Below are 27,035 nucleotides of genomic sequence, written 5' to 3'. Positions count from 1 at the left end.
CCTTGTCTCACTCCCTTCTGCGGCTATTTCTGAAATGAAATGCTGATCCTTCTTCCTTGTTGCTTGTCAGAGCCAAACTTGAAGATGCAGCTAAAGTTAGGCTTGCATGCCGAGGGGTCTCGGGGTATATAAAGCCCCCTGGGATCACCTTGTTCCATGTCACTTGTTCACTCCCTCTCACAGAAGCAGCAGCAGCAACCAGCCACCAGCTACAATGGTAAGTCAAGCAGACAGGACAGCCGACTGGACACAGGAGCAAAGAAGGACCTGCCAAGGGGAATCCAAGCTTTCCTTCCTCGTTGCTTCCCTCACAGGCTGCATAAGATATTTTTTTACATCAGTAGCCATGGAAGGAGGGGATGGTTCTGTCCTGGAACACAGAAGTGGGTTAAATGCTCAGTACTCACAGTAAACTAGACTGGTTCTGAGTTGGGGCACAGATGTCCAACAAGGGAAAAATCTGACTAGATATTGGCTCAGTCAAGGCTTTATGATTTTTTATTTATTACTACTGGGTAAAGCTTAATATTTGCATGTACCTCTCTTTTAGAAATGACTTGGGAGGTTTGGTCTAATTAAATAACTTCCTAAAGAGTCACACAACATGCAATATGTGGTTGCTGGACTCAAACCCAGGTCTATAGGATGTCTATTTCACTATCTGTATTTTCAAAATATTAAAACTGAAGCCAAGAGCATAGAAACCAGAAGGGGATGAGTAGCACTGGGCATGCTGGAGGTCACATAGCCGACAGCTGATAAAGCTGGCAGGAAATAGTGGACAAAGAGGTTAATAAGCTGAGATGATATTTCTTTGCTTGTCATCCTGCAGTGGCAACTTCCTTTACACAGGACTATTTAAGGCAACATTAAAAATATAGAAGCAAGATATTTACTAAGTTTAAGTTTAGTTAAAACTTTCTTTTTAGGAACTGCTTACAGTATTATCTGAGAAATGGAAGAGGAAGGCTAGCCCTAATAGTGACTTAGGGAGATGGGGGTGTTGTAGCTTATACCTATTGCTGTGGAGACTTTGCACTTTGCTGTCAGGCCAGCTGTACAAGACCTCCTAACTTGGTGTCAGATGTTACAGAAGCCTGAAAATGTTCTTTGTGAATCAGTGACGCATCTGTCACTCCTGTACAGATGGCTTTGTGTCTCATTAGGAAGGCAACGTAGAAATCGTAGTTTGTTACTAGGGTACGGTAAAATGTAATGACAGTGAAGGAAATGTCATCTAAAAAAGGTGTGTATTCAAAGGGCAGGGACACAGAATGTGTGCATATGCATACCACTGTGCTGATGACTTGTAGTGTCTTCCACAGTGAGCCTATGTTCCTGAAATGGGCAGCTTCTAACAGGGCTGACAGGCATTTACAACAGATGTGATGGGATTCTAACATCAAAAAAGCAATGGAGGTTTAAACAATTCTCATGTAATAGTAAGTACTAGACAAGTATATGCTTATCAGTGTTTTCCTTTTATGTAGGTAACATCACCTGTACATCTAGCAATACATTATGTGTGATTGTGGGTGTGTGTGCGTCATTCTGTCTAACCGTTTATAAACACACATACACACACACACACACACACACACACACACACACACACACACACACACACACACACACACACATTCCTGTTATTTATCTTTCTAGTCTGTAACTTTTTCAGGTCCTCTCTGGTTGTTTGGTTGAGCATCTGTTTACAGACAAATTTGTTTGTCACTATGTCCTGGCAGTCTGCAAGGCTCAAACACTGTTTTTTGTTCACTTGAAACCTAAAAATTTTTTTTTTCCTTTTTTTCTTAGGCACCCAAGAGAGCTAAGAGAAAGGCAGCCGAAGGTGGATCTTCCAATGTGTTCTCCATGTTTGACCAAACACAGATTCAGGAGTTCAAGGAAGTAAGTAATTTCCACATAAAATACAGAGCCAGTGATAAAAGATCTAGAGAACTGCACCACAGCGTACATTTCCTAACATATCTGCTAGAACATGCTCTTACCCCATTGCCCACAGCCCAGGGCACAATGCCTTGTATTTGAAATACCAACAAAATAAAGGGTGGGGGGTACATTGGTCAATGCTTTATTAATAATTATTAGCAATATAAACTGAAGCAATATTTAAACTGTTTTACAGTTAGCTGCAGTATTCCCACTGCAGTCTGATGGCCTTAGAAGGAATGCAACAACAGGTGAACAATAAACCTGTCTGCTCCTTATAGTGGCTGTTAAGAGGGGCACAGCAAATATCCTGTGCCTCTCTCTATAAGAAATTTAGGAGACCCTGCTTTCTGGGGTCTGGAATTATTTGCCTTCTTAAATCAAATCACTGCATTGGTTTGATGTGTAACACTTGGGCTGGAACTTTTATAATCAATCCCTGCCAATATAATGCTAAAACAGTTTCAAGCTCTCGACCTTTCATTCTTGGTAAACAAGTGAAACCACCCAGCTGTACAGCTCATTCTGTTCCTCTGAGGCGTCTAGGTGGTCCCTGAGGAGTTACACCCAAACATGAGAACCACACAAGCTGTGAATTCAGGAAATAAGCATACAGCCTATTTAAAATGGTATATTTGTATTGCAGTCTTAAATAAAAGCAGATTTCTTTCCTGTCTTTATAGAATATGTCAAGCAATGATATCAACTGATTATAAAATGCAGCATTTTTGCCACTGTAATCTCTATTGTAAATATTTGTCAGCTGGCTTATTTAAGTATCAATCCCATGCAGTACTTGGATGTGTTCTCTGCTATTTTTGTGAATCAAAGAAAGTGCTTCTTTTCTCCTGGGCTTTCTCCTCCCCAGTTTAAGAAATGTTTCCATTTGCCAGTAAGGGACATTGACTGTTAGCTCATTTATTTCTTGCAACTCAAAGCCACAGGGGTATTTAAGCAGTAGAAACGATACCAACATGCCAAGCATTTCTGAGGGCTTCAGCAGAATCTGAGAAGGTACTAGAGGATCATGTGACAGGACCTTTGGGGGTGGGGAAGGAGAGATGCCTGCAAAAGGAGACACTTTAGAATTTAACTAGCATGACAGATGGCATACAGTGCAAACTTGGAGTTCTCCTTCGCACGTCTTAACATCTTGCAGCTGTGACTGTGTTTCAAGGCAATCAAAGGCTAGCAGCAGCCTCAGCAAGCCCCCCCCCCCCCAAAGTTAGACCTCCAAGCGCAGCACATGATTCTGCTTGCATGTAACATGGCACCTCATTTAATAAAGCTGTCAGATTTCTGAAAGTCCAAAGCTCTGGAAGAGACAAGACATGATATCAGAATCTGGTGCTATGTTTTGGACACCTTTGTTCCACTCCTACTGAATGCTGTTATTTACTTCTCAACCTCCTCAGGATGTTGCCTTCCTTCACAGTGGCTCTGCAGATAAAGAATCCCTCTTCAGTGTTTTTGTGCAGGTAGACCAATTGTTATCACTTACCCTGACACTTACTTCACTTGATCTCAGGGAGGGTAGCTTGATTAGGACTGATTGGATGGTAACCCCTTCTCTAGGATCAGGTCTGCAACAAGGATCTTGCCTAGAATATAACACAGTCAGTTTTGAACAGGCTTGTGGCCTTAGGACTACAGTTGGACTGTAAATACTTTGTAACTGGGCTATAAATCTGCATATTTTGTGGAAGGCTTAGCTGTCACTCTTAGGAAAAAGGACTCTGTAATAATAGCTATACTGATGTGTACATTATATTTAGCACAGAGCTCACCCGGCAAGTCTGCAACTTATATATTGTTTTGTGTTTTTCTTTACTGTGACACAGGCCTTCACTGTCATTGACCAGAACAGAGATGGCATCATTGACAAGGATGACTTGAGGGACACCTTCGGAGCCATGGGTAAGGACTCCAACAAAGTACAAGGCTGTGTGCAGTAGAAGTAAACATAATCTCCACTGTCACATTTAGAACATTGTTGTTAAGAGGTGTGGAGATCCACATTGTTAAGGAAAGCTTGCATGATTTCTGTGGCTTCATCCCTTTTACTAAACTGATACTATATAATATAGAGGAAGTATATAAAATCTGTAAGACACAGATAAGTACATACAGGTTCAGTGGCTTAGCAAACTACCCACCTGTTCATGGGTCCAGAGTTCTACTTCTAAATTGGGAACCCTATGTTAACACAGCATGTTAAATGTGTAATGACTTTTATGTAGAGTGAGTATTTGTATTAACGTGTGGGAATCTCTTAGCATTTGTTATAGACACGGTAAACTGAGGATGTCTTAGGGCAATGTCAGACAAGGTGCTTGGAGTATAGGGGTAATCAGTTAAGCAGAAAGACAAAATATAAGACAACAAATACAAAAGAAATTTCAGAGATATAACAAAAACAACACAGCAAAACAGGTACAAGAGCATGCAACAATATTAAGACATGACCAAGCAAGTTTCAAGAGAAACTAGATATAAGGATGCAAAGCTCGAAACATGCCTCATTTCTGGGCAAAAGCATTAAAAAGTTACAATCTTTCGGACAACAGAGGTGTGACTCTTCCTACTGAAATATGATCACTGGAAATTTTTTTATGTTTATCTTGAGTATTAAGACGTGATGTGGCAGAACACTGTTTCTGCTTTCTATTATTATTATTATTCATTTTTCAATTATTTTCTATAACACTCAGATAAAAATAAAATTATAAAAAATATTGTTTTTGTTATAATGACATTTTTCAAAGGGCAGACAGGCCTGGCTTAGAACTGACCAGTGGACATCAGAACATGTATCAACACCAAGTCGACAGGCTTCAATGGGCTAGAAAGGTAGCTAACGGAAGAGCAGGACAGTCCAATAGGTGAAGACTAGCTGCAGAAAACATGGGAACTCAGGATGTGATACTGGGAAAAGCGTCTTCAGGCTGACACTCATGTCATTCTCTTACAACAAAAGAAACGACTGCAGAATAAATCCGACAATGGCAGCGACAGAAGCCTTTAACAGCAGTGGCCTCTAGTTGTAAAAAAGAGGGGGGGGGGTCAATAATATAAATTTCAGGATTGAAACCATTTTACCCTTTTACCTGGACATTCCTGCAAGTGCCTGCAGTCGAGATAAGTAATTTATACAGATGCATTTACATTTTATTTAGAAGGAAGCAAAGATCTAAACAAGCATGATTTCTTTCTTTAACTGATGATGGGCAGGGATTTGTAGGGCTTATTTTCAGGCTGTTGCTTGGGGTACTTGAGAGAATTTCTGTTTGCTAAGTAAGAAGTACCTAAATAGATAATGGTAAATATTTAACAAACTCTCTCCATGTCTTGTACAGGTCGTATGAATGTAAAGAATGATGAACTTGAGGCAATGGTGAAGGAAGCCAGCGGCCCCATCAACTTCACTGTCTTCCTCACCATGTTTGGTGAGAAGCTGAAGGGTGAGTTTCCTGACCGTTTCTTGCAGTAATTGTGGTTAGCTGAACGAAGCATCACTGTTGCCAACCAGGGAGCTGACCCTTTGTCGTATGAATCATAGAAATATTCTACGCCTGCAGGGTTGCAAAACAAATGCCTAATGGTGATGATTGAAGCAAGAGAAAGCATTTGTTTAGAGTAGACAAACTTAGGTGAGGCAGAACTATATAACAGAAATACCTAATAAGCCTGTAGGTTCTATGGGCCAGAGGGAAGTTCTCATATGACAGATTCAAAGAGGAAAACAAAGGAGTGGATGGCTGGGGGGAGCTATGGACTGAGGCAAAAGTACTTTAATCCTGGTTTACTTCCTTTAACTTCTTTTCATCCTCTCATTATAGGAGCTGATCCAGAGGACGTGATCATGGGTGCTTTCAAAGTCCTGGACCCTGAAGGCAAAGGCACAATCAAAAAGCAGTTGTGAGTATTTCACTGAATCTGTTAAGCTTTCCAAACTGAAAACATCACAGCACACAAACAGGATGCGATGGCAATGTCTTCGCGGGATCAGCTGAGGCTGCTAAATATGGAAAGGTGGGGGAGTCCCCAGCATGGGGTTAGTGATGGGCAAAGATGTTTCACAGGTGACCTTAGTTGGGGGGGTGAGTGTCTGGAGTGCTTTTATGTTTTTCGATATACAAGGGTGGGATTTGGGCATGTTAAGTTACTTTATGGCAGGATTTTGGGGCAGATTATGAATACCAGAAATGTTTTGCAGAGGGGCAATGTGCTTATTAACAGCACACCACCATTCAACAGACATACATGGGGGGTCAGTTGGAAATAATCTTTTTACTCCTGTGGTACAAACATTTATCTTTTTACTGTCTGCAAAGAAGCTACTATGGGAATGCAGCAATCAGTTAAGGGTGTACATTGGTACAAGTGTTAGGAACCGAGTTATGGGCTACAACATTCCCTTTCAGTTAAAAACGTAAGAACATGACTTCTGCCTTACAGACACGTTTTAAAAATAAATCTGCATTGGTAACACTTCTGTTTTTCTCTTTCTACAGCCTTGAAGAACTTCTCAGCACACAGTGTGACAGATTCTCCCCAGAGGAGGTAGGTTCTAAGTTTTATGTAGCATTCTTATCCATAGGTAACTTTGCAAGATAGGATATTATCAAAGATACTTTAAACAAACTTTTACAGGCACCATTGTACAGACTGTCTGTTTCCTGCTATACATGCATGTATGCATCATACATGGAATAGATTCCTGTTTTCATTAAATTATCAGAAAATATTCTGCTGGATTTTCAGCACAAAGCGTCATAGCTCATGGACCTTTCACAACATCTGGCTTTACATACATCAGTTTTCCATATGCCTACATGCATATACATCTTAACTGTCAAATATTTCAGTTCTGCAAAACTTTTTTATTCCAGACAGAAGGTAATTTATACAATATATATTGCACAATAACATTTTAAAGCATCAGTTTATTAACTATTACAGATGCTGTTTAGTAAACAAACAGTATAAACATGTCCACAATTGATTCCACTGTTTCGTGCCTTCCTCTTAAGTCTGCTGACTTGCTACACATTTTCTGATGTAAGTTTGGGAGTTATGTTTGTACAGTTCCTGTACAGTTAGCAGAGATAGGAATTCTCACAGCAGCATGTGTTTGTATATGGATGTTACAAAATGACAGTTCAAGAGACAGAAAAAAATTCTTTTTAGGTATTTCCTGAACTGCCAACAGTGTGGCTCATCCCCACTTCAAATGATACCTGCTTTCACCAACTTGCAATTATTCTAATCTTGGGCCTGAGGCAAACAGTACCAGGTATCTGACCCGTGGAAACCCCCACCAAATAGGACTAGTTTTCCAGTCAGTAAATGTAGCTGCACCAGTCCCCACTAGAGGGCACTCTGCTGTACAGGTTTGCACAAATACGTGAAACTGCACAGAACGGGTTGCCCTTCTCTGTACAGTAGCATATGTTCAGAGGAGTCAGACATGGGATCACTGCTTCACAGGTGACAAAATGTGCAGCTTTTTCTTAAATTAAGGCATTCTGTTCAGAGCTGCACAGATGTTCTCATTGGTTTACAGTTTAAAGGTTATAGGTTATATCACTTGTATAATGTTGTTACAGTTAAGGTATACTGACTTAAAACAGAAATGTTAGAGCAGTCTGAATTATCTAAGATCAGGTGGACACATTAGCTATTCCAGATGTAAAAACCAAGGAAGATGTCAGAGGACTGTTAGAGGGAAGGTTGCAGTTCTGATTTATTCCCTGTCAAAGACAACATTAAAAAGGAGACTTGCCATTTGTGCATTACCATGTTCTGAAAAAAGTTAAGTAAGGACCTCTCCAAGAAAATAAACAAAATGGTATGTCCTGAGGTGTGAGCTCTTACTAAATTCTACTGTCTCTGTGTTTTCTCCTAACAGATCAAGAACCTGTGGGCTGCTTTCCCCCCAGATGTGGCTGGCAATGTAGACTACAAGAACATCTGCTATGTGATCACACACGGAGAGGAGAAGGACCAGGAGTAACCTGCTCTTCGCTGACCAATTCCACTCTTGTCTCCCTTGGGGCCTGAAGATCGCCTGCTGCATAGCTATTTCACCTCATCCTTTCCCTCAGTGCTAGATCCTGTCTGCAAGCAGTCCAAGCAGATAATCTGTTTCAGCCTCATATATTTTATATTTTTGCTTCTTTTTTTTCAATTTTTATGAAAAGAGAAAAGCTACTAATGAACTAGCTGGACCAAGGAAACCAGCAGGCTGACTGCTTTATTTATTGTCGGGAACCCGTAACGAGGTCACCCGGTGGTAATAGACGTCTTAAAGGGAATGGGAATCTTAAGAGCTCTGCAGTTCTCATGCTGTGATGTAAAAAATAAATGTGTAAACAAATAAATATCTTTGTCTTTTTATTTCGGTTCTTCTTTCTTGGTCCTTGTTTCTTCACTGGTGTTGTTGCCTGTGTGATGTGTGTTTGCCCAAACTAGTCTGTCTGAATATGGAGATCTGTAATCATTCTAGAAATTGGAAAGGTACGTAATGGAGAGGTCTGATTCCTTGTCTCTAATCTCAGATTTATTTAGGTATTTCTCCCTCGTAGGGGTCTCAGGTGGTCTGAATGAACAGAAGAATGGAAAAGAGGGTTTTGTGAATAATGACAGACACCTACAATCAGTGAGCTGCAAAACTAGCAGTCCGTGTGCACTGCACAAAACTTCAAAACAGGGCAAATTTAGTGAGTTGGGTTTCTGTACAATGGTAGGTACTTCATTGTGGTTCATAACTAACCATTTGTGTGTAATGCTCAAAACTTCACAACAAGATAAACGGTGGTTTAAATTATAATGCAAGATAAGAATAATGCACGATGCAAAACAATTTGTGAACATGTTTAAACACTTCAGACAAGCCAACACCAGTGACTTGTGTACCAGTACCTGACACTTAAGGTATAATGTGTAATACTTCACTGTGAGACAGAGCTGTTGAAATGAAGGAGTTTAGTAAAATAGCATAATATAGTATAGTATTTTTAACTTAGTATGAACTCCACTACTGTACATTTCAATCAAAAGTAACAACGAAATACACTTTGTAAACATTTATTGATAACAACAATTGGGTAAAAGAAAAGGACCCTAACTGAAGGTACAACTGAAAAAAAAGACACTGGAAATTAAAATGAAGGGCACACCTTAAAAATCCGAAAGAGTAAAATGAGGGGCACACCTCATCGTGCAGAGTAGCCATGAGGTCAGCAAAATGGTATAAAGATAAAAGGAAGGACAGTGCCCTCCTCTTAAGGGGTATCGGTGAGGCTAACAGCTTAGAATAAAAGATGTTGTGGCTGAGACTGGCCACTGCAATACAAAAGTAAAAAGTAACTTGTGAGCATTTGTTCCTAAGTTATAGCAGTCAGACTAATATATGATGTCACAATCTTAATGAGATGCTGGAAAATAAAACAGCTTAGCAAGAAATGAAAGGGATAGTTTACCTCACACGAGGCAGGAGAGACAGTTAAAAGGTACCTCACTATTAAAACAAATGAAAAAGTTTAACGATTAAAAAATACTAGTCATTCTGTGAAACATGACAAAAATGTCTCTTCCACCTTTATAGAACACTAGCAGTTACTTAGGCAGTGTAATGAAAGTGCTGTGGTGTTAAACATAATGCAGCCTGGTCTGTTGGTTTCAAGAACCCGACTGTGCAAGCAATGGTTGTTTCTGTAATGCATGAAACCAGCATAGGGAAGCAAAAATGCAGGCGACGGAAATGCTGTTTCTGATGTGAATATAGAGCTGTTTAGGTAAACAGCAAAGAATGCACAATAGAGAAGCTTAAAATGGCAAAGAAAGAAAGAAAGAACACCATTTAGGCATATTACAGATTTTACAGGGACTGTTGGGTTGTGTGCTTATAGACAAAATGCAGCAGGAAACATCTATTCCGATTAAATTCTCTTCCTGTAATTTGCTCCGTGAATGAGTTCACTAACTGAAAATGTGTCTTCACCGCACTGCGGTCTCTGGCATTCTGGAGACACACCGTTGGCCCAGACAGTTCAAATATTATTCATGCCAGCTGTAGTCACAGCTTCGGGCATTTGCTTAAGCAGTCTTTTCTTGGACTTGTTGATATGCATGTCTTTTTTACAACCAGTGAAGGAACTCAAGGACAGAAATAGCAAGTCCTTTTGCAGAAGGCCTAGGGTTACCACCTGTCCCTCTTTATGCAGAACATTCTGTATTTGAGCAGCTGTGTCCTGGAATAAAATTAAAACTTGCAAATATCCTGACATTGTAAGACAACAAATATTTCCTAAGTTTTCTTTAATAGTCGCATAAAACAGTTATCTTGAATCTGAAATGCTTTAGTATTATATGAAACAAGAAACTGAAATTCTGCAAGGGTGTGCTTTTAGTTTGGCAGAAAGGTGATGTCCAGTTATTTACATTAGTTGTGAGTATGGTTTGTCTTGCAAAATTTAATTTTTCCATTAAAAAGTCTCACTTTGAGCATTTGAAAAGGTGGCACCCCTAAAGCACTCAAGGTGATGAAATCCTGGAATTCAGCAAATCAGAAAGTCTTTCTTCTGTCCACCAAAAACACTACTTAACAAATTCTCATTTTGGGAGTCTTCAAGTTCTCTCTGTCTCTCTGTTTCTCACACCCTCTCATTTTGAGAAGTACAGAAAACAACCCAGCTTTCACAACAAAGAGAAAATCCTTGTGTTGTTGTTGTTGTCTTTCGGCTTTTCCCGGTTAGGGGTTGCCACAGCGGAACTCCGGTCCGCTAATGATTGGCAGTAGATTTTCACGAACGCCGAGGTGCCAGCTCGACGTTCAACCTTCAACAAAGGCACTCCCATTTACGCATGTCTTTTGAACACTCACCCAACCTGTGTACCATACAAAATTCTCATGGATCACACAGACAGTAAGTGATAAGCCTGAAAGGTTACAAACAATATAAAACTTTGTGAACCTAAACAGAGACAGACAGACAGACACACACACACACACGCACACACACACACACGCACACACACACACACACACACACACACACACACACACACACACACACACACACACACACATACGCACACAGACACATACACACATTCAAAGAAACATTGGAGGCAGCCTTAAAAAAAAAAAAAAAAAAGGTAACTATAGATTTTGTAGGTCCATAAAGAAAAGTGAAAGGCAGCATCTCTGTCGGCTGTCGTATTCAAAACAAAACAATGCAACGCCCACTCTTTCAATTCTAAAGAAAAACAGTACTATCTTAGTGTCCACCTGTCCCATCAGCCCCTACAGCAAATGGGATGTTTATAAAAATTCCAGGCTGGAGGCCTCACCTCGCTCAAATTGCAGCTCTGTATTTCATGTGACTCCTTGAGGTATAATCCATAATTAAGCTCCACATGAACTGTCAAACTCCACCGTTTCTGGGACAGCAGGGTGTGCTCCCTGACACCGCATAGCATTGCCTTTTGTCTGCTTATTTACTCACAGTAAAGGGGCACTGTGAGTTACTAAGCTGAAATGCCTACACAACAAATAGTACTTCAACAAAAAGAAGACATTTTATTCCTAAACAGTCTATGTGACTGAGTATCTGTTTTCATTTTTGCTTTTGAAAGAGCACACCTCACATTCAGTCTTGTGACAGCATTTCCCGCAAACCCACCTCTGAAGTGCCCTTATATGCAATAAATTCAGGATCCAGTTATACTGGTTCAGAACAAAGGATCCTTTTTATTTTTATTTATTTTATTTATTTTACATTTGTTAACCGGGTTAGTCCAGCTGAGCATTTAGATCGTTTTCAGTGGAGACCCGAGGAGAAAAGCTCCGCAGTCAGTATTTGCATTTTACTTACAATCAGTAACATTTTAATTTGCAGCTAAACAAATAGTTAGAGAGATAACATTTTCAATAAATAGTAGAGAAAACAGTTGGGTACAATATCAGAAATCATGCCACAAAAAAAATTTACAATAAATCATACAGAAACCAGTTGGGTACAATGACAGAAATCATACTGCGAAAACTTTTTAAAATCATTAATGGTCTGTCTGCCTCAAGACACCATTGCATCTTGACAGTAGCTTTCCTTTTTAAAAGATCTGTCAAAGGGCAGGCAATAGTTAGAAAATTAGGGACAAACTCTCTGTACTACCAGCTAGTTCAAGGAAAACTTTCACTTTTCTTTTAGTGCTGCAACCCAGAATTCTAACTGGAATCCTAGAACCCCTTTTCCTGTAAGATAAACCATTTGCTTTGCTTCCATCAAACCCCAACTTTCCTTAGCATTTATAGTCAAATCTGCATGACCCACGGATTTTAACCCAACCTGCACGTTTGATAAGTGAGACACCCAGTTCTCTGAATGACCACATGATCCAGGAATGCTGCTGCATGTAATCAGCCTCTAAAAGGTAGCTGGAGCTGCATGTATGCCAAATGGTAACAGAGTGTTGACTGTACTATCATGGGTTACAAACGCTGCTTTTCTCTGGCAGAGGAGGTGTTTTCTTCTGGTATCCCTTTTTTGTCTAGTGTTTTCATGTATCTGGCATTTTTTATGTTCTCTGTTAACTCATTAGTTCTGACATGGGATAGTTATCAAACTTTGAAATGCTATTCACTTTCCTAAGCTTATTACAGAATCGAATATTTTCATCAGGTTTAGAAACATTTCAGTATTGGCTGCCCCATTTGCTTTGGGACCCTTCTGTCATGCTTAGTTTGAACATCTTTTGAACGTCTTCTCTTACTGTTTTTTTTTACTTTGATGGTCTTTAAAGTCTTAGACTAATCTCAGTTGAACATATTGTTGAGACAACACATGGAACTAACATTTCTCCTAGACTTTTTATAAGGAATTCTCTTCCTTCCTGCTTTTGTACTGCTGATTTCCTCTAACCACACGTCTGCTGGACATGGTGTCTCTTCTGTCTGATTTTCAGTTGAAAGCCCACTGCAGAACTTTCAGCTTCTCCCCGTGGCTTCACTGCATTAATGTGATAGATTTCATCCAGCTTCCTCTTTCCAGGTTGTCTAACTTTATAGTTCACTGCATTTATTCTTTTATCCATTCAATCACCTTAAATATTCCTTTCTTCTTAGCCAGAAATTTGTTTTCCATGGTGGGGGGCACTATTACCTGATCTCCTAGTTTAAATTCTCTAAGTTGGGCATTTTAAGTGCTATCAGAAACTAAAAATACTGCGTTGGTGGGTCCTGAAAATATCTTTGGATGCATTTAGTCAGACCCCTAACAATACTGTTCAATGTCAACCTCCACACAGATTTTGTAGCAAGCGAATGGAGAACTGTTACAGTCATTCCCTGCATAAGAGAGGACCTTCCACACACCCAGGAAATTACAGACCTAGAAGGCTAATCAGTCTCATATGCAAAGCCATGGAAAGACTTATCATGGAATTAATCAATCAGGACAGAGGGAACCTCCAAAAGATAGACCCATCTCAGTTTGGATTCATCAAGGGCAGGTTATGTTTAGTCAACCTGTGGATTTTTTTGAAAAGGTCACCAAAGCAAAGGACAAAGTCAGAATGGTACCCATTGCATACCTTGACCTGGCCAAAGCTTATGACACAGAAAAGCTAAATAAACTGGCAATAAACCTCTGTCACCCACTGGTTTGTCAATTAGCTCACAGATAGGGCTCAGATAATCAAAACAGAGGACATTACCTCCACAAACAGACCAGTCACCAGTGGAGTCCCTCAGGGTTCGGTGCTGGGACCTCTCCTGTTTGGCATCCACTTTTTGAAGTAAAAGCTAATACCAAAGGGCTCTGGCTGACTACATTTGTAAATGGCTGCAAACTAGGAACAGTCATTGAATCTGCATATGACTTAGCCATCCTGCAGGAAGTTTTGTCTTAGATAAATAACTAGTGTCAAAATCATGGTCTGAAACTAAATACCAAAAAATGCATTGTTGTATCCTTTGGGAAGTCATCTACCTTATGTGACTATCACATTGACAATACATCCTTAAGACTTTACCCAGTTGTTCAGGATTTGGGAATGTATGTGGACAGTAAGGTAACGTTTGACCAACATGTTAAAAAGTCCTTCTATATTACACAGCTTATAAACAAAAGGATTGTGTGTAGATCTCGGGGTGTCATTATTTTCCTTGACGCAGTCCCCATTGGGTCAGTCATTGAATATAAGGCCCCCTTTAGCATGTATCTGTCCAGACACATGCAACAACTGGAATGCCCACAGAGATACCTACTAAAAGGCTACAAGTCCTAAACAACATGACCTACATGATACAAAGCACAAAAATTCCAGAAAAGAAAAACTGATGGCAAAACAAGTAGTCCAAATCCACAGGTTTATTGTAAGTGCTTTCATTCACCAAATGACATGAACTTCTTCAGACAAAGCCTTACAGTCCAACCCATCATTAAATACATTCCTTAATTACATAATCAAATTTTATATAACATCATTACTTACTACTCTTAAAAAGACATACATTCACTAATGAAAATAGTGTGTGTGTGTGTGTGTGTGTATATATATATATATATATATATATATATATATATGGGTCTACCTCCTATGACCAAAATTTTGAAATTCATTTGACTGAAACCAAATGACCTAAACTTCATTTGACCTAAAACTCATTTTACTGACAATGAGCACTGGCAGTCTGCAGAGCACTATAAGGCAAATAAAAGGTATATGTTCCCCGCTGTAGTGCGACCCTGGAGTTAGAATCTATAGTTAGGGGGGTGTGGGGGTGCAGTCCCCCACAGTGGGGGTGTGGGGGTTGTAACCCCCCACAAAGTTCAGTTTTACTGAGCAATATAAAATCAAACCACATATATATATATATATATATATATATATATATATATATATATATATATATATATATACACACACATACACATATGTATATCACAGTTAAAGACATCCAGTCAACACATAAACAAGCTTCACTATCATGTTATTAAAAATTTCTTATATGTATAAAAGTTCTATTTTTGTTTAAAACAAAGTTAACCATTACAACTACGTTTCTAAAGATTTTAATTTCAAAATGCATTTGAGCAATATTCATTCAAACCAGGGAATGTGCACGCATTGGTTCTAAGATGCCTTTAGTCAACTGAACATCCAAGAAACTGATGGACGCTCTTTTAAACAAAGAATATATCATATAGCTAAACTAACAGCTTGGCTAAGCATGTAGTGGGGAATCCCTCACACCAGTTTAAGCATGTAGTGGTAGAATAAGTAAGGAAATGTATTAGAGGAGGACCATGGCAGTTAAAATTAGAAGAGAAATTGCTGCTTTGGCAGCTTAGAACCAATGCGTACACATTCCCTGGTTTGAATGAATATTGCTCAATTAAATGCATTTTGAAATTGAAATCTTTAGAAAGGTGGTTGTAATGGTTAACTTTATTTTAAACAAAAATATAACTTTTATTCATATAAGAAATTTTTAATAACATGATAGTGAAGCTTGTTTATGTGTTTACTGTCTGTCTTTAACTGTGATATACATATATGTGTGTGTGTGTGTGTGTGTGTGTCTGTATATATATATATATATATATATATATATATATATATATATATGTATGTATGGAATCCGGACACATGCTCGACTAGCATATATTCAAATCACAAAACATCGAACACACATACACGAAAGCGCTTAACATCGACAAGCGCTTCCGTGTATGTGTGCCTGTTTCGGAGATCGGACTACAGTCCGGGTAAGGGAAAAAAAATCCCTTTTCTCTACTGTAGTGCGATCTCAAAGTGAGAATAATAAAGTAGGGGGGTTGTGGGGGGTGGAGGGGATGAAGCCCTCCTGCAGAAACGTAGATTTTTTTTGAACTACACATATATGGAAGTGCTTTTCGATGTTAAGCGCTTTCGTGTATGTGTGTTCGATGTTTTGTGATTCAGACATATGCTAGTCGAGCATGTGTCCTAGACCCATATACATATATATATATATATATATATATATATATATATATATATGGATTCACTTCATAACATTGAAATATCAAAATACTGAAACTCAAAACACTGAAACCAAAATACTGAAAGCTCAAAATACTGAATACTCAAAATACTGGAACTCAAATTACTGAAAACACATATTATGCGTAAACTCAGCTTAAACAACATAAATCATAACAATTTCTACCAAATATATGCAGGGGGGCCCCTGCATTCCCCCTGCTAATTAAATATATCAACTCCAAGATTGCACATAGTGTAGTTAAGTGCAATCTTGGAGTAGATATATATAATTAGCAGGGGGTGCAGGGGTGCTTGCCCCCCTGCATATATTTGGTAGACATTGTTATGATTTATGTTGTTTAAGCTGAGTTTACGCATAATATGTCTTTTCAGTATTTTGAGTTTCAGTATTTTGAGTATTCAGTATTTTGAGCTTTCAGTATTTTGGTCTTCAGTATTATGAAGTTTTGTCATTTTCAGTATTTTGAAGTTTCAGTGTTATGAAGTGAATCCATATATATATATATACACACACACACACACACACACACACACACACACACACACACACACACACACACACACACACACACACACATACACTAGTTTCATTAGTGAGTGTATGTCTTTTTAAGAGTAGTAATGATGTTATATTAATTATTTAATTATGTAATTAAGGAATGTATTTAATGATGGATTGGACTGTAAGGGTTTGTCTGAAGAAGTTCATGTTATTTGGTGAACGAAAGTGCTTACAATAAACCTGTAGATTTGGTCTACTTGTTTTGCCATCAGTTTTCTTTTCTGAACATGTCCTACATGGACCAACTCAAAGCCCTGTCACTATAGCCAGTATCCTACAGACTGCTAAGAGTTGACATGCGCCTGGCATACAGCATCCTCTGATCTATTACTGATGGAATTTACTGGACATCAGCAAGTCAAATGGCATCAGAAATAATCAGTCCAGGAACCTCTTCTGCAACATCAACAGACTGGTTTGGAGGGACAGGTATATTTTACAAAAGATACTATTGCTGTTGAACAGACTCCCCATCCACATAAAATAAATTCATCCCTGTCCATTTCACAAGCATAGCTTAGATCACTACTAATGGACAGATGCAGTAAAACTACTTTATCCCATGCATGGATCCCCTCAAATTATGTATGGTATGATCCCAGTTATTCTCATTAGGGGCAATATATAATTATCAACCACGGGATGGGTAAGTCCAATCTATAACCAAATGGGGGAGGGTATTTCAAGCAGAAAAGGGGGAACTGGCTAGGCTTAAAATGGCCCACAAGGGCAGCTAGCTTAGTACTTACCTATGAACCTATTTTATTATAAACTTATTTTTGCAACTCCTGAGCTTGTTGCATGTGCTCCTTTACTGTTGCCATAACCAGCTACTGCGTCTTCTGCAAACTAACACAGTATTCTGTCACACTTGCATATGGTGTCTTCTCTTCTTCCTATGTTTTCTTAGCAATGTCAAGCCCTCTCAGATCCCTGCTGTATAACAGTTAAAATAGGGTAAACCAAGATGAAGCTTTTGGCACCCCTCTTATAGCAGATAGCAAGCAGTGCAAAAACTGGCCCTAGTTGTTACCATCTATATTGGTACCTTTCCTTAACACAGACTTCATTGTTTTATTAAGCCTTTCTCCTAATGCATTAGTCTGCAGATGAACTCATGGAGAGAGTGACTGAGTTACAAATTCTGATATAACTGATACAGTACCAGTGATATATTACCATGGCTATAATACCACTTATACAGTCCCACTGATGTAGCACCACTGATATTGTACCATGGCTATGGTACCACTGATACAGTACCACTGATGTAGTACCACAGATACAGTACCACTGATGTAGTACCACTGATATAGTACCATGGCTATAATACCACTGATACAGTACCACTGATGTAGTATCACAGATACAGTACCACTGATGTAACACCACTGATATAGTACCATGGCTACAGTACCACAGATACAATACCACTGATGTAGTACCACTGATATAGTACCATGGCTATAGTACCACTGATACAGTACTACTGATGTAGTACCACTGATATAGTACCATGGCTATAGTACCACTGATACAGTACTACTGATGTAGTACCACTGATATAGTACCATGGCTACAGTACCACAGATACAATACCACTGATGTAGTACCACTGATATAGTACCATGGCTATAGTACCACTGATACAGTACCACTGATATAGTACTACACTGACATAAAGGAAATGCTTTGATCAGTAAGTAAATATTAGGGATGCTCACTTTGCAGAACAACAGTGCCAGTTGTCTGGCAGCACTAGAATATTGGCTACATATTTTGGCACTACGCCTGAAAGCTTCTTATTGTAGTTCAGTGTTACCAGAATCTACCGATATGCCTTGCCAGATTGTATTCTGGACAAGAAACACATATGTTTTCTGTATTTTTTGTTATGCTGGGCTAATACAATCTGGCTAGTACTCAGTTTTGTCCAATCCCAGTTCAGCTTGTAATGCTAGGCTGTGAGTAGGCCTCATTAGCACTGCCCTATACATTTCTGGCACTAGAAACTGGTTTCAACTTTCCTCCACTACTTTACTTACTGTATATCAGAGGTTGTCTTTTAACTCAAAATATGAGTAAGAAGTAACAGGAAGATTTGGTTCTGTCTTCCAGTATAACCTGGGTTGTATTTTGTTCTGTCTTCCAGTATAACCTTGGTTGTATTTTCTTTTGGCCAACTCACCTTCACACTATGTTTTTTAATATTAATGTGACTTACTTGTAAGTTCACTAACTCAGAGTTACTTTCTTCACTACCTTGTCTTGAGGTGGGAAGCAGTGTCCTCTCCCAAAAACAGTCTCACCTCTCTGTCTTCCCCTACAAATAACAATTGTTGGTAAAACTGATTATTCTTTGCTTTCTGTTATTGATGCAAGCCAGCCTTTGTGTGCGGCTCTCTTTTAGGTTGTTGTCCCTCTGCTTTAGTGAGGGTGGGTACCCCCTCTCAGCTTCTTCCCGTTTTCTCGTCTGTCTTCCCTCTGTAAAGTGTATTACATAACAAATTCTATACCTTCAGGTCTATTGTTTACTTACAGATACCTGTTGCTTATAGTCTACCTTTGCTAGAATTTTCTGTAGGAGATTAACAGAAATGGATTCAGAACTCTGCACTTCTTACATTTTAGTACTCACTTTCTTCCAAGGGTGATCACTTAAGTAGCCTCACCCTTCTATTTTATTCTCTTAGTTTCTATGTTAGCACTTCTTTTAAGTTTCTGTGCAGACTTTGTTTTGTACTGATTTTCCCTTTAAGGTTTCCTTCAAGTTGACCTTCCGTGCCTGTACTGACATCTGTTACAGTTTTGGGGTTCTGTTTCTTCAGATAACAGGCAATTCATGTTTATAGAGATTTTCTAGTATTTTCAGCCTTACCTTTGTACCGTGACGTGGTGCAAAAACTGCCAAACAACATCTCTGCCTATTAGGAAACATTTTCTTCTGCTATTTCCATGAGAACAAACACTTTTAAATCTACAGTTTCCATACACTGACACCAGTCAGGAAAAACAATAAACTTTAACCTTAGTGGTATTAGTGTCGGAAAAACTTGCTCTGCATGCCTAGATGTTAATGGGAGAACCACTGTGCATGTGCGAAGGTCATTAAGTAGATATACACACAATACCCCAAGGTAACTTCACAGTAGGAGATATTAAATTTATTTGGGCAATGGCTTAAAAACAGTTTACAAAGCTTTTTATTAAAAAAAAAAAAAAAAAAAAACACGACCAAAATACATAACTACAAACAATGGAAAAATGCATCATAGCACTCTGACTCATCAAATGCCTCACTGCATATAGTAACATCGGAAAATCAATTTAAACAATGTATCATATCATTAAATAGCAAGTGTTCTAATAAAGTCGTTAGGGTATTAGATTTTTTGGATCACTTTGCAATTCCCATTTTTTTTATATTACCAGGAAAAGATCTTTTAAATTTGCCTGCTGCCAAAATGAATACATTTCTCAATTTATTGTTGGTATAAGGATGTAACCACAGTTTTAAAATATGCTATTTATATATATATTTATTTATTTATATATGTATGTATGTATGCATGCACCTATTGCTTTCTTAATTAGCTGTGTGTGCACTGGTCCTTGGACCCTTTGCAGGCATGGTATTATCAGGTTTGTCAATATTAAATGTCTACAGACAGAATTGTATGGCTTGTACTTCAGAGATTATCCAAACCCTAGTGAGTTGTTCTTTCCTTACTTTGTCATGGTCAGTGTAATCTGCTCCGTCTGTGTCCATAATACAGTTTTACTACACCTCTTGTCAGCTGAGATGACATGGTTTTCACCCAGTCTGGTCAGTTCCAGGTATCTATGGTGTCATAATGCTCAAAAACCATGAGATATGTTTCCACGTCATCCTCCTTGCTATTTGTTCGTAACAGACACACCTTTTGGGTTATCAGCTACATTTACCAGTATAACTAACTGCTATTGCAGTTGCAACAGGTTCTGGTTCATCTCTATTTTTGACTCAACAAGCACTTTCAACATGTTCTGCATGACTTAAGATCAAGTCCTCCATAATTTGAGGTTGTCATGGAACATACCAGAAGACCGTAATAAAGGTGAGCAGAGAACCAGCAGCAGAAACACCTTGGGGTAATAAAGGTACAATTACATAAGGCATTAGCTGTCTACATATGCTGTTTGCTTGGCAGCAGGGTATTGAGGGGAATAATGTATCGGTCTTTTAAGTTTAACGAAACACAGGAGGCTCACACACACACACACACACACACACACACACACACACACACACACACACTTAATCTGGTCACCTGACTTCCAGATACAAAACAAAACAGTACACTGACCACTTGGCTTCCATTTTAAAACTAAAACAATACCCTTTGTTGCTCTGCACCAGTTACAGAGAGTCCCATTCAGCCCCACCAGCAGATGGGTTGTCTATAACTAAAGCTTCAGGATGTAGGCCTACCCATGAACTAATTCCAGCTCAGTAATGCAGATTATTCATCCACAATTAAGCTCTGACAGGGCCGCTGTACTCCATATGTCCAGGGTCTTCAGTTAAACCTTTCTGAACCTCCAACTGATCTAATTTCCCAAATTCATCTGGTTAAGCATAAGTATCCTTCTTTAGTACAGCAACAATGAGCGATAAACTAGCTAATACAAATCAATTTCCTGTCTATTTTTTATATACTGTTCATTCATTCCATTTATTTACTAGGATTGTCCATCTGAGCTAATGCCCATTTTCAGAGAAGACACAGGAAGAAAAGCTCCAGGTTTTTACAAAAACATAAAAGTCATAAAGCATTTACAGTAAATGAAAAAGGTAAATAAGCCAAATGTACAATAATATTCTTAGAAGAGAAAACTAACACATACTGAGGTTGAGAAAAAGACAAAGGAATGTGGAAATAAATGAGTGGAAGGAAGTAAAGGCCGCTAGAAAGGAGCCGAAGAAAAAAGGAAAGCAACATGGGAAGACGGAAATGGAAGTGAAAGTAAATGCGGAAGATAGCAGGGAGATAGCCAGAGGAAAGTGATATGAGGGGCCAAGAAGCAGGGTAATAGATAAGGCAGGAAAAAGGAAAATGCGTGAATGTCATAGCAGGATCGTATGAGAATGGTCAGACACACAAATTGGTTAGTCTTGCCTGTAAAGGCACTGTCCTCATTTGCTGCATTCAGCGTGCTACGGTACACGCATACTATTTATCTGTCCTCATTTACTGCGCTCAGCATGCTACGGTACACGCATACTATTTATCTGTCCTCATTTACTGCACTCAGCATGCTACGGTACACGCATACTATTTATCTGTCCTCATTTACTGCACTCAGCGTGATACGGTACACGCATACTATTTATCTGTCCTCATTTACTACATTCACCATGCTATGGTACACGCATGCTATTTATCTGTCCTCATTTACTGCGCTCAGCGTGCTACGGTACACGCATACTATTTATCTATCCTCATTTACTGCACTCAGCATGCTACGGTACACGCATACTATTTATCTGTCCTCATTTACTGGACTCAGCATGCTACGGTACACGCATACTATTTATCTGTCCTCATTTACTGCACCCAGCGTGATACGGTACACGCATACTATTTATCTGTCCTCATTTACTACATTCACCATGCTATGGTACACGCATACTATTTATCTGTCCTCATTTACTGCCAGCGTATACGGTACACATACTATTTATCTGTCCTCATTTGCTGCATTCAGCGTGCTACAGTACACGCATACTATTTATCTGTCCTCATTTACTGCACTCAGCATGCTACGGTACACACATACTATTTATCTGTCCTCATTTACTGCACTCAGCGTGATACGGTACACGCATACTATTTATCTGTCCTCATTTACTACACTCAGCATGCTATGGTACACGCATACTATTTATCTGTCCTCATTTACTGCGCTCAGCGTGCTACGGTACACACATACTATTTATCTGTCCTCATTTACTGCACTCAGCGTGCCACGGTACACGCATACTATTTATCTGTCCTCATTTACTGCGCTCTGCATGCTATGGTACACGCAAACTATTTATCTGTCCTCATTTACTGCACTCAGCATGCTATGGTACACGCATACTATTTGTCTGTCCTCATTTACTACACTCAGCATGCTACGGTACACGCATAGTATTTATCTGTCCTCATTTACTGCACTCAGCATGATACGGTACACGCATACTATTTATCTGTCCTCATTTACTGCGCTCAGCATGCTACGGTACACGCATACTATTTATCTGTCCTCATTTACTGCACTCAGCATGCTACAGTACATGCATACTATTTATCTGTCCTCATTTAAGGCACTCAATGGGTTATGGTACACGCATACTATTTATCTGTCCCCATTTACTGCGCTCACTGTGCTACGGCACACGCATACTATTTATCTGTCCTCATTTACTGCGCTCGGCGTGCTACGGTACACGCATATTATTTATCAGTCCTCATTTACTGAACTCAGCATGCTACGGTACACACATACTATTTATCTGTCCTCATTTACTGCGCTCGACGTGTACAGTACACACATACTATTTATCTGTCCTCATTTATTGCACTCAGCATGATATGGTACACACATACTATTTATCTGTCCTCATTTACTGCACTCAGCATGCTACGGTACATGCATACTATTTATCTGTCCTCATTTACTGCACTCAATGTGCTATGGTACACGCATACTATTTATCTGTCCTCATTTACTGCACTCGGCGTGCTACGGTACACGTATACTACTTATCTGTCCTCATTTACTACACTCAGCATGCTACGGTACACGCATACTATTTATCTGTCCTCATTTACTGCACTCAACGTGCTACGATACACGCATATTATTTATCTGTCCTCATTTACTGCACTCAATGTGCTACGGTACATGCATACTATTTATCTGTCCTAATTTACTGCACTCAGCGTGATATGGTACACGCATACTATTTATCTGTCCTCATTTACTGCACTCAGCAAGCTATGGTACACGCATACTATTTATCTGTCCTCATTTACTGCACTCAGAGTGATATGGTACACGCATACTATTTATCTGTCCTCATTTACTGCACTCAGTGTGCTATGGTACACGCATACTATTTATCTGTCCTCATTTGCTACACTCAGCGTGATACGGTACATGCATACTATTTATCTGTCCTCATCTACTGCACTCAGTGTGCTACGGTACACGCATACTATTTATCTGTCCTCATTTACTACACTCAACGTGCTATGGTATACGCATACTATTTATCTGTCCTCATTTACTGCACTCAACATACTATGGTACACACATACTATTTATCTGTCCTCATTTACTGCACTCAGCGTGATACGGTACATGCATACTATTTATCTGTCCTCATTTACTGCGCTCAGCATGCTACGGTACACGCATACTATTTATCTGTCCTCATTTACTGCACTCAGCGTACTACGGTACACGCATACTATTTATCTGTCCTCATTTACTGCACTCAGCGTGATACGGTACACGCATACTATTTATCTGTCCTCATTTACTGCGCTCAGCATGCTATGGTACACGCAAACTATTTATCCGTCCTCATTTACTGCACTCAGCATGCTATGGTACATGCATACTATTTGTCTGTCCTCATTTACTACAGTCAGCATGCTACGGTACACGCATACTATTTATCTGTCCTCATTTACTGCACTCAGCATGATACGGTACACGCATACTATTTATCTGTCCTCATTTACTGCACTCAGCATGATACGGTACACGCATACTATTTATCTGTCCTCATTTACTGCGCTCAGTGTGTTACCGTACACGCATACTATTTATACGTCCTCATTTACTGCACTCAGCGTGCTACAGTACATGCATACTATTTATCTGTCCTCATTTACTGCAATCAACGTGTTATGGTACACGCATACTATTTATCTGTCCTCATTTACTGCGCTCACTGTGCTACGGCACACGCATACTATTTATCTGTCCTCATTTACTGCGCTCGGCGTGCTACGGTACACGCATATTATTTATCAGTCCTCATTTACTGCACTCAGCATGCTATGGTACACGCATACTATTTGTCTGTCCTCATTTATTGCGCTCAGCGTGCTACGGTACATGCATACAATTTATCTGCCCTCATTTACTGCACTCAATGTGTTATGGTACATGGATACTATTTATCTGTCCTCATTTACTGCTCTCAGCGTGCTACCATGCATGCATACTATTTATTTGTCCTCATTTACTGCACTCAGCATGCTACAGTACATGCATACTATTTATCTGTCCTCATTTAAGGCACTCAACGTGTTATGGTACACGCATACTATTTATCTGTCCTCATTTACTGCGCTCGGCGTGCTACGGTACACGCATATTATTTATCAGTCCTCATTTACTGAACTCAGCATGCTACGGTACACGCATACTATTTATCTGTCCTCATTTACTGCGCTTGACGTGTACGGTACACACATACTATTTATCTGTCCTCATTTATTGCACTCAGCATGATATGGTACACACATACTATTTATCTGTCCTCATTTACTGCACTCAGCATGCTATGGTAAATGCATACTATTTATCTGTCCTCATTTACTGCACTCAATGTGCTATGGTACACGCATACTATTTATCTGCCCTCATTTACTGCACTCGGCGTGCTACGGTACACGTATACTACTTATCTGTCCTCATTTACTACACTCAGCATGCTACGGTACACGCATACTATTTATCTGTCCTCATTTACTGCACTCAACGTGCTACGATACACGCATATTATTTATCTGTCCTCATTTACTGCACTCAATGTGCTACGGTACATGTATACTATTTATCTGTTCTAATTTACTGCACTCAGCGTGCTATGGTACAGGCATACTATTTATCTGTCCTCATTTACTGCACTCAGCATGCTATGGTACACGCATACTATTTATCTTTCCTCATTTACTGCACTCAGCATGATACGGTACACGCATACTATTTATCTGTCCTCATTTACTGCACTCAGTGTGCTACGGTACACGCATACTATTTATCTGTCCTCATTTGCTGCACTCAGCGTGATACGGTACACGCATACTATTTATCTGTCCTCATTTACTGCACTCAACGTGCTATGGTACACGCATACTATTTATCTGTCCTTATTTACTACACTCTGCATGATACGGTACACGCATACTATTTATCTGTCCTCATTTACTGCACTCAACGTGCTATGGTACACGCATACTATTTATCTGTCCTTATTTACTACACTCTGCGTGATACGGTACACGCATACTATTTATCTGTCCTCATTTACTGCGCTCAACGTGCTATGTTACACGCATACTATTTATCTGTCCTCATTTACTGCACTCAACGTGCTATGGTACACGCATACTATTTATCTGTCCTCATTTACTACACTCAACGTGCTATGGTACACACATACTATTTATCTGTCCTCATTTACTGCACTCAGTGTGATACGGTACACGCATACTATTTATCTGTTCTCATTTACTGCACTCAGCATGCTACGGTACATGCATACTATTTATCTGTTCTCATTTACTGTACTCAATGTGCTATGGTATACTAATACTATTTGTCCTCATTTACTGCACTCAGCGTGCTACGGTACACGCATACTATTTATCTATCCTCATTTACTGCACTCAGCGTGCTACGGTACACGCATACTATTTATCTGTCCTCATTTACTGCACTCAACGTGCTATGGTACACGCATACTATTTATCTGTCCTCATTTACTGCACTCAGCATGCTATGGTACACGCATACTATTTATCTGTCCTCATTTACTGCACTCAGCGTGATATGGTACACGCATACTATTTATCTGTCCTCATTTACTGCACTCAGCATGCTATGGTACACGCATACTATTTATCTGTCCTCATTTACTGCACTCAGCGTGATACGGTACACGCATACTATTTATCTGTCCTCATTTACTGCACTCAGTGTGCTACGGTACACGCATACTATTTATCTGTCCTCATTTACTGCACTCAACGTGCTATGGTATACGCATACTATTTATCTGTCCTCATTTACTGCACTCAACGTACTATGGTACACACATACTATTTATCTGTCCTCATTTACTGCACTCAGCGTGATACGGTACATGCATACTATTTATCTGTCCTCATTTACTGCGCTCAGCATGCTACGGTACACGCATACTATTTATCTGTCCTCATTTACTGCATTCAGCGTACTACGGTACACGCATACTATTTATCTGTCCTCATTTACTGCACTCAGCGTGATACGGTACACGCATACTATTTATCTGTCCTCATTTACTGCGCTCAGCATGCTATGGTACACGCAAACTATTTATCTGTCCTCATTTACTGCACTCAGCATGCTATGGTACATGCATACTATTTGTCTG

At 39.4% G+C, this 27,035-nt stretch overlaps 1 protein-coding gene across 1 annotated transcript; it reads left to right on the top strand.

Moving 5' to 3' along the window:
• Positions 1-63: 63 nt before the first annotated feature.
• On the top strand, positions 64-8,349 carry MYLPF (myosin light chain, phosphorylatable, fast skeletal muscle). The gene is made up of 7 exons (XM_044086693.1): positions 64-217; positions 1,816-1,908; positions 3,792-3,867; positions 5,307-5,411; positions 5,790-5,868; positions 6,465-6,513; positions 7,862-8,349. The coding sequence occupies exons 1-7, from the start codon at positions 107-109 to the stop codon at positions 7,964-7,966; spliced, it is 618 nt and encodes a 205-aa protein (XP_043942628.1). The 5' UTR covers positions 64-106; the 3' UTR covers positions 7,967-8,349.
• Positions 8,350-27,035: the final 18,686 nt, after the last annotated feature.

This window comes from Protopterus annectens, chromosome 10.part0, assembly GCF_019279795.1.
Source record: "Protopterus annectens isolate FY-2018-M chromosome 10.part0, PAN1.0, whole genome shotgun sequence".
In the NCBI taxonomy this organism is placed as follows: domain Eukaryota; kingdom Metazoa; phylum Chordata; order Ceratodontiformes; family Protopteridae; genus Protopterus; species Protopterus annectens.
Note: the sequence above shows the minus strand (reverse complement) of the source record. Positions and strands in the feature narration are given on the sequence as shown.

Bases quoted from the DNA above. Each gene is read 5' to 3' on its own strand.
- MYLPF (XM_044086693.1), top strand. From the start codon at position 107: ATGCCGAGGGGTCTCGGGGTATATAAAGCCCCCTGGGATCACCTTGTT. The intron at 218-1,815 runs GTAAGTCAAGCA...TTTTTTTCTTAG, and splicing joins ACCAGCCACCAGCTACAATG to GCACCCAAGAGAGCTAAGAG. The intron at 3,868-5,306 runs GTAAGGACTCCA...TGTCTTGTACAG, and splicing joins GGACACCTTCGGAGCCATGG to GTCGTATGAATGTAAAGAAT.